This window comes from Quercus suber, unplaced genomic scaffold (assembly GCF_002906115.3).
Source record: "Quercus suber isolate HL8 unplaced genomic scaffold, Cork oak 2.0 scaffold_74, whole genome shotgun sequence".
In the NCBI taxonomy this organism is placed as follows: Eukaryota; Viridiplantae; Streptophyta; class Magnoliopsida; order Fagales; family Fagaceae; genus Quercus; species Quercus suber.
In genome coordinates this window covers 746480-756263 of record NW_027069539.1, presented here as the reverse complement: position 1 = coordinate 756263, position 9784 = coordinate 746480, and the positions used below count along the sequence as shown (strand labels likewise).

Below are 9784 nucleotides of genomic sequence, written 5' to 3'. Positions count from 1 at the left end.
CAGCCCCTAAAATTTTGAAGCTTTTAATTTTATACGTAAAGTTTTAGAATTTGAATTCCCCTCCCCCCTCCCCCCACAAATATTATATGTCATTTGGATCATTAGCCCCTCAGTTAGTTTTTCGCTATGTATTCCTTAAGTGCTACATCAACTTATAACATGTATTAATAGGTCCGAATAAATTGTGACACGTAAATTTAACAATTAAATTAACTGAAAAATCTTTTAAAAAAAATCCTAAAATCTATAAAATATAATAATTTGATTGGGCTACTAGTACATGTCATAAGTTGATATGACACTTAATAATGGATACATTTACCAAAAAATTGACAAAGGGGTAATGATCCAAATAGCATAATATAACTTATCAACGTTTATCCATGATTGGATATATCAAGATATTGATGTCTATATAGACGGGCTGGCTTAACCTGTAGGCAATGGTCCAAGGTTCCCAAATAAATAAAATAATAATTTCAAGTACCTCTATTTGTCAAGAGAATGCATTATTTATATGTCTTAAGAAATGCTTGTTCACAATATTTTTATAACAAATTTTACGTGGCAAGTTATTATTAGCTATAATTGGTGGGCCAAAAAATAATTTTAGTAAGGGGCTCATATTAGAACTAGTGATAACTTGTAATTTAAGATTTGATGTGGGAATGTTATGAATGTAGGATTATTCATTTTACTTACAGAGTAAAAATTGTCATTAAGGCCCAAATATTTTAATTAACAAAAATTATTTTTAGAAATTTATCCTCTCTTCAAATATTGTGCACTCTGATAACGTGTGATAATGTGTTTCACTCTATTTGCGGTAGTTTAGAGTGAGCATAGAGATTTCCAATCTTCTGAATACATGGAAAGTAAATAAGCTATTCATTTCTCAATCATAATTAAAATAAAATTAATAGTTTTTCAAACAAACTCATTAAGGAAATCCAATGTTCATTATCAAATAAATATTATTTAATTAATATATTAATATATAATTAATATATCCCAAGTCCCAATAATAATCTTGGCCTCATCTCATTCCTTTTCTTGTTGCTAACATATAAACATGTCCATCCTACTACTCATTTTTGTTTTTGTGGTATGGTCCCATAATGTTAGAAACAGCATGGCGAATGGTGTAACGCTTGAATCGTTGAGACTGTCTTTGATAAGACAAGAAGACACCATCATTTTCGGTCTCATAGAGCGGGCTCGTTTCCCCACCAATTCTCCTACCTACAATGAATCTTACGTTTCCACTCCGACCTTTTCTGGTACTTTGGTTCACTTTGTTGTTAAGGAAACAGAGGCCCTTCAAGCTAAGGTATGTGCTATTAAAAAAATTATATTTAATATTTCAAAGGAAATAATTTAATTTTTCTTGGTCTTCGACTTCTGATGCAATTTTGTTTTTATTTCCTTATCATTGTCATTTGTTTTGTTTTTGTTTTGCTATGTTTTGTATTGTCCGCAAAAATTTGAAGTTGGGCTCGTCGTATCGTGTCAATAGGACGGTCCACATTGTGTGTTGACTGTATTTGGGCCATGTGGGAGAACTCGCTCGTCTTTGTTATTATCTTATGCTGTCGCCTGTACCAAACAAAATGATTTTAGTAGTTATTTAATTTAATAATAATATTATTATTTATTATTATTATAGCAAAGTACAAAACAAAATTATATTTGTTATATAATGATCTTATTGCTAATAATATTTGTTATATCGGTTTCATAATAATATTAGCCTAGGACTTGTATTCACCATTTATTTTAGGTGGTGCTATTTCCATTTTTTCCATACTATTCCCAAATACCATGTGGATAAAGGTCTAGTGAAAATTATGTTTCCCTTATTTTTGGTCTCCCTACATGTATGGTTCTTTATATGTTTTTATGATTTTATTCTATGGGAAAGATAGTGGTGCCCTTACCATGACTCCATTGATTTCATATGGTTGTACTCTTAGATAAGTGTTAATTGAATGGAGTGTGCGAACTATCTAAATTACAATGTTGTTCAAACATTGTGTACAATGCCTAATTGAGCCTCTGCATCCCAATGCTTGACTAGACTAGTAGCAAGAGATTTCAATATTGTAACATTTCTCTACTTAAAATTGATCATCGCATTTCGGAGAGTATAGGAAGGAAGGAGTTAAAGAGTTTTTGGTGGCCAAGGTAGTTATTTCTTGCTTCCCTGAATGTAGCCAACTTAGGGACACACTAAAAATTTGGAGAACCAACAATATGAAAGATCTCCATGGGTGACTTTTTTTTTTTTTTCTGCTTACAACATATGGGGTTGGGCCAGGTTCTCCTCATAGAGAGAACCATGTCGTGCCATTGAGGAAGATGAACTATGTTGCTTCACACTTCATGTTGAACATCATCATAATGGCAGGCTGACCAGACAGACTATTGGAACTTTTGGGTTTGTACTTTGTACTCTTTGATTTTTGGTAGAATTGTATCAAAACAACATCAAGTTTTATGTGATATTGTCGTTGGCTAAAGCCTTTAGGCCCTTTACATGATTATCAATATCTGCAAAACCATAATTGGCTAATCATATGGGGTTGGGCCAGGTTCTCCTCATAGAGAGAACCATGTCGTGCCATTGAGGAAGATGAACTATGTTGCTTCACACTTCATGTTGAACATCATCATAATGGCAGGCTGACCAGACAGACTATTGGAACTTTTGGGTTTGTACTTTGTACTCTTTGATTTTTGGTAGAATTGTATCAAAACAACATCAAGTTTTATGTGATATTGTCGTTGGCTAAAGCCTTTAGGCCCTTTACATGATTATCAATATCTGCAAAACCATAATTGGCTAATTTTAATTAGAAAACATGAACATTGTTGTCATTAGTGCTCTACACTGACTCTTCACTCTGTTAAACATATCTGACAAGGGCAACCAAGCCAAGTTTATTTTCAATGCAGGATCTGAAACTTTAGCACTGAGATAAGTTGCTTTACTGTATGTAATTTCGTTTGTTCCAGCTTTCTATCTGCTAAGTTACTTGTATCCTTGATATGTCTACTTTCTTGTTTAGTGTGAATGCCAAATGCGATTATGCAAAATTAGTAAAACCACAGTAATGAGACTCAGTTGACAGAATTCTTTGGTTTGGGTTGTGCGGGTACTTCCTACTTCAGTTTTATTAATAAAATGACCTGGAATGTTACAGGCTGGAAGATATGCAAACCCTGAAGAGCATCCCTTCTTTCCAGATAATCTACCACCCTCAGTGGTGCCGCCTTACAACTTTACAGAGGTAATCATATGCTGCAAAACTCTTGTTTTGCTATTTAATTTTGAAATGGTCCATTAGTTTTCATCTAATTCCAACTCTAGGTTTTGTATCCTCCAGCTGCTTCGATTAACATAAACAAGGACATATGGGATATGTATTTTAAGAAACTACTTCAGTTGTTTGTTGCACCGGGTGATGATGGCAATTATGCATCAACTGCAGCTAGCGACCTTGTGTGTTTACAAGTAAAGGTGCATGTAAACTTGTTCTGTGTTCTGCTATGCTGTTGTTAAAATTAAAAATTTCCTGGCTGCTGATGATCATTTGGATTCTTGTGCAAAGTCATTTGTTGTTTTTTTTTTTTAAAATAAAAATATTCTTTGAGAAGGTAAATTATTGATTACTGTCATAAGCTATATTTTGAGGTTTTGACAATGAAAAATACAAAATATTCCGTGCAGGCCCTCTCCAGAAGAATTCATTATGGAAAGTTAGTAGCCGAGGTAATATTCAGGGAATCCCCTGGAGAATATGAGCCTGCAATTCGTGCTAAGGTATTAAGGATGCATCATTAAGGACTATAGTAAATAAGGTTTTGCTAGAATATTTGCCTTCTTGTGATCAGCAGATTGAAGAACCAGTGATTCTTAACTCCCAAGCAATTAATTAGAATCACTATAACAATATTTTGTTGGATTTTTATTTATTACGATAATGAGTTCAATGACACCATGACAGGAATTTGAGAAAAATGAGAACATATGGATCGATTCTTTTTATTAAGCATATTTTAACTTCCTAAATTGTTTAGGTGCTACTTCTTGAAGAAAAAAAAATAAAGGTCATGCATTTTACTTCAATAATGTGTTGCTTTTTTCAGGACAGAGATGCCCTGATGAAATTGTTGACATTTGAGAGTGTAGAAGAGGAAGTGAAGAGGAGGGTTGCAAAGAAGGCCATGGTGTTTGGGCAAGAAGTGACTCTGAATAATGATGACAACAAGGGAAAGTACAAGGTTGATCCATAAGTAGTTGCTCGCCTCTACGGGGATTGGATAATACCTCTCACCAAACTTGTCCAAGTTGAGTACCTACTAAGACGCCTTGATTGAAGCCGTTTCCTTTATGAATCATCCAATAATGTGACGGGAGTTTCAAAGGATTGAATTTTTCTTATGATCACATAATCGCTTATTCAAGAAAGATGATTTTGAAATGAATATCATTTTAAAAGCTAGCGAATAAATCTTTGTTTAATTAAGAAAGTTCGTCTACATGAACGTGTGTATCCATGATTGGATATATAGAGATATCGATGTATATATATATATATATATGCATGCATTATTGACAAAGAAATGAAGGTAGTGAAGCTTACAATCCTAAAAAAAAAAATGATTTATATAATATGTTGTTGACATAACTTTTTCTGTAACTTGTTGAGATGAGAAGTTGTAAGTGGTGGATAATTTCATATACTTTCCACTAACACTACTTTTGTTATCAGCTACTCATAATTTTTTAATTCAACAAGTTGTAAAAAAGTTGCATCGCTATACTTATTCAACATTATATTGGTACATGAAGACTTTGTTGTTAAGACCATGACAATTTGCATATTTACACACATTGGAGAAAAAAGAACGGTTTTGAAACACCTTGTTGCCTCAAAAGTTGATCTATATAAACTATCAACAGTCAACACAATTTACTACCTGAGGAGGGTAAGGCATAGAGTGATATATAGGGCTTAATACAAAGGTTTTGGTCCAGATGGATTGAACTGCTTGAGAAGAAATGACTCAAAGGCAATGAAATAAATGAGGTTTGGGTCATCTCTGTTACACTTTAATATCTGTAGACTAAAAGCAAGCTTTTTTTACTATTGCTTATTCAAGAATGATGATTTTGAAATGAATATCATTTTAAAAGCCAGCGAATAAATCTGCGTTTAATTAAGAAAGTTCGTTTACTTGAATATGTGTATCCATGATTGGATATACAGAGATATCAATGTATACATATACATGCATTACTGATTGTACAACTATCGCTCTACTCAATGTTACCCAGGGGCAGTTTTTGAAGTATGCAGCCTTTAAGAGAGAGAGAGAGAAAGAATGTCAGCTGCTTAACGACATTAATTCTTTTGACAAAAAGTTGAAACACCTTTAATCCATCAATCGAACTGCAAGAAGCTTCGGCTTTTTGAAAGTGAGGCATCCTTCATCCTAGGAAAAGCCACACCAAACAATCGTAAATCTACATGAAAAATGCAAGCAGATGCGGCTAGTTGCCAATATAACTTATGACTTGTTTGTACTTATACCGTTACAAATTCATGTCTTAGTGGCCCAAGTACTGTACAGCATCATTCCTGAAATATCAAAATAACATGCTTAGAGCCTTCACATTAAAAAGTTATTTTAGCACCCAAAAAAGCATGTAATATTGGTGGTGATAAAGTTAAAAATTTATACAAACTAGCTACAGTTTACATAACAATAAGTGATAAAAAAAATATTAGTTTATTCTGTGAGGTTACATCTTATTACTGTAGCACACAATGATAAAAATAATAAATAAATAAAGAATATTTAAATGAAGTGGTAAAAAAACACATTTGATTTTTTTTTTTTTTGCATAAACACATTTGATGTTGAGCGTATTGAAAAGTGATGTGTTAACATAAATAAAATAGTTTTTTAATTTACTAAATGCTAAATTTTTTAGCATCACCAATGTGAATGCTCTTACTAAAATAGTTTTTTTTTTTTGGAATAAGCAATAGAAGATTTATTGAAAAAGAAGAATAACGTGTTCACAATGATTAACACACTATACTTGAAACAATTACAGACAAATAAAAAAGAAATGCTAATAGATTGAAGAAAATCATAAATAGAAATATAAATATAACTAGTCGCTAACCCGTGCAATACACCGGATAGTTACAAATGAATTAACTTTTTATAAGACAAAACACTTTATATATATATATATAGAGAGAGAGAGAAATAACAATATTATGTCATTTTTTATAAGATGAAACAAATACATACTACTAATGTTTCTTCCATACTATTCATTTCCACAAAAACAATTAATAGATATTCACAACATGAGGGAAGACATGACAAACATACTTATTGCCTCCTAGACATCAAATTTCAAAATGAAACATACATCATCCACATTTTCATATGCATATTTTCAGATATCAAGATACTTTGATGTCAAACATGAATAAAAATATTTCTCTTAGCATTTACTCAATTTGTAGTTTGAATAGAAATCTCAACCATGTTGCCACAAAGCATTAAAAAAAAACAGTATTCATCATGTAAAACTTTAGTTAAGTCCATATGCTACCATTAAGGGAGGCACATAATAGTTGCATGTTTAACTTCATAGGATCTATACATTACTAAATATTTTGCAATTTTAAGTACAATCCATATTAGGAGGAAACTGTCTAGAAATTAAATTGAATTAACCATTTTTTTTTTTGAGAGAGAAAGCAACACTTATATTTTTGAATTAAGAACAAAATAAATTTAAATTCTTGGTCAATGACATTGATCATCAATCAATTAATCATAACTTGATTCATGATCATATTTAACAATAAAAGAGGAGTTACTAATAAATTATATATTTCATAATTTAAATCAAATTCAAATCTATAGAGGTGCAATTCATCCCTCTGAGTGGACTTTTTCTTCTAATGAAAAGAAGAGAAAAAAAAAGTATAATTCAAAAATTTTCACAAGCTACAAAAAAAAATCTAACAAACCTCAAAGTTCATGAACATATTATAACATAAAAAGAAAACCAAAAACTACCCTTAAGTTATGGAAACTCGTTTATCACAAACCAAAGCAGTATACTTTCTCATTAGAAAGTCAATCTTCTATAATAATACATAAAAGAATTTCTAAACACCGTACCCAAAAAAAGCCAATCTAATTAATGTAAGCCTTGAAAATAAAAAAAAATCTGATACCCACTACACATCTATCTATAATTTGACTTTTATATTTTCTTTTAAATTTATCTGTCAACCTTACCTAATTTTGTAACTTCAAACTTAAAATATGCAATTCAATATTTCCAAGTGAAGATTCTCATTGGAAAACTTCAAACTTAAAATATGCAATTCAATATTTCCAAGTGAAGATTCTCATTGGAAAAATCTAATAGTTATAAATCAAAACATACAATTCTTAAAAGTATGATGTCAAGAGCATAAAAATGCTTTGGATAAAGGTGTAATATATGGCTTTTGATTTCTCAAGAATAATGCTACAAGAAACTGTAATGCATCCAAATGCTAATAATCACTATTACATACCTATCACAAACCGTTGTTACAGTCTAGAGTTTCTTTTCCATGAATTTGGTGAGATCATAGGAAAACAAACCAAATTTCTCATACATGTATATTCACTTTATAATCTAACAAATAAATAAAAGAATTATATTAATTAAAAGAATTATATTAAAGATGAGAATTGGAGGAGAGGAATAGAAACACCAAAACTAACTCTGCCCACTCCTCTTTTATTCAAACATGAACCACGAAAAATTAATTAACCTCCACTCTTGCATAGTAAACGACGAATATGGTGGAAATTAAGCAAAACACCAGGCCTACAACTTTTCATGCAAATTGAAAAATACGGACTCCTAAATGGAAAAGCTACAGACTTACCACAACACTATAACTCCAACTTGACCTTCTGGTTTTAAGAGAGGAGAAGTTGCTACAACGATTTTACGTTTAGGGTTTGTGGAGCATAATTTTTATTTTATTTTTGCTAAAAAAATCCATACATATTCTATGGTAGTTTTTGTATTTGTATGACTTCTTCAGGACTCTCGAGCCACATCTCAACATTGCCATTCCACAAATTTTTTTTTTCATAAAGAAGGCTCTGCATTTGAGCCATGAGAAAACAAAAGAGAGATAGATAGGGGCAGCGTGAAGAGAGGAGTCATTGTGCAAAGGAAGACTGGAGTGGGAGAGAAGGAGGTTTACTATGTGTGGATTGTTTGAAGTAAAAATAATTTAAAGAAAAGAGAGATGACTTGGAAAATTGTGGTGCAAGTAATAAAAAGTCAACCAAAAGGTCAGAGGCTTCGGTTTTATATATATATATAGTCCCAACTAGCAAAGACTTCACCAGATCTTAGGGTCTCTCAAAATCTTCAAAAATACATGTATTAGACATGTTGTACCATAGTCCAAATACTTAAAAAATGTTTCCCCAACTAATTCGTCCAAGCAAAAAGTAGAGAGGCTACAAGCTTTAGTATCACCCACTGAATCCCAAACAACAACAAAATTTTACTCCATAAAGCATGAGAAAACTTACATTGGAGTAGAATATGATCTATAGTTTCCTCATCACATCGACAAAAGCAACACCAATTAACAAGGGGCAACCCCCCACTTAACAAGATTATCAATAGTAAGAATCCTCCCCCATGCTGTTGTCCATAAAAAGAAAGACACTATTTTAGGAACCTTAATACACCAGATGCTCTTCCAAGGGAAAGAAATAGTAGGAGGCTCTAGTAAAAACTTATAATAATAACTCACTTCAAAAACACTTGTCTGAGTCAATTGCCAAATCAAGGTATCATCACCCTCACCCCTAGGCAATTTGGAATAAAGAAGCTCAAAAGAAGTATACACTCCCTCTAATTCCCAATCATGAAAAGCTTAGTGAATTGTATATTCCAACTCCTACTTCCCCTTTCTGATGTAGAAGAAATCAAATCAGAAATCCAAGCTTCTCTAGACATAAAACACGCAAACAAATCTGGATAGAGATCCTTTAGGGAATAAGCCTAAACCAAGGATCATGCTGGAACTGAATTTGATGGCCCTCTCCCACCACACAAACCACATTTCCAAAGAATCTCTCTGCACCAGCCCTAATATTCTTCCACATCCTGCATCCATGAGTCCCTCTACAATCTCTAATACACCAGCCCCTCTAGCCTCTTCGTATTTGGATGCTATAACTTGACACCACAAACAGTTAACTTCCCTCCTAAACCGCCATAACCACTTACCAAGCAAGGCTTGGTTAAACAACCCAATCTTTTGGATCCCCAAACCACTTGCCTCCATTGGCAAACACACCCTGTCCCAAGCAACCGACAGATATTTAAACTCTTCCTCCAATGACCCTCCATAGAAAATTCCTTTGAATCCTTTCTAATCTATCAGCCACAGCTTGAGTGATAGTGAACAAAAATAGATAAAAGGTGGGAAGGCTTTACTGAAGTAGACATACAATTAATTGAGAAATCGGTAAGGGATCGAGTCATAGAAAGATGCTAACATCATTAAACAAACCTTTTCAATGTTTTTGTTCTGGCTGCTAACTTGAATACTGGTTTAGAAGTGGGACAAACAATCTCATCTTCACATAGTTTGCGCTTCCGACCCTTTTTTCTGTTTATTAAATGGGATGTTTTTATTCTAAAAACTTTTACCTGTAG

At 32.5% G+C, this 9784-nt stretch overlaps 1 protein-coding gene and 1 long non-coding RNA gene across 2 annotated transcripts; one reads left to right on the top strand and one right to left on the bottom strand.

The window, feature by feature from the left end:
• Positions 1-1010: 1010 nt before the first annotated feature.
• LOC112011741 (chorismate mutase 2-like) lies at positions 1011-4459 on the top strand. The gene is made up of 5 exons (XM_065773382.1): positions 1011-1330; positions 3204-3290; positions 3371-3514; positions 3731-3823; positions 4150-4459. Exons 1-5 carry the CDS (start codon positions 1073-1075, stop codon positions 4294-4296), a joined length of 729 nt encoding a protein of 242 aa, XP_065629454.1. The 5' UTR covers positions 1011-1072; the 3' UTR covers positions 4297-4459.
• An 837-nt stretch (positions 4460-5296) lies between these two features.
• On the bottom strand, positions 5297-9780 carry LOC112011705 (uncharacterized). Its single transcript, XR_010628946.1, has 3 exons — positions 9639-9780; positions 5598-5645; positions 5297-5499 (listed from the first exon to the last, which is right to left on the bottom strand). It is a non-coding gene; the product is annotated as an uncharacterized LOC112011705 (long non-coding RNA).
• Between the last annotated feature and the right edge of the window lie 4 nt (positions 9781-9784).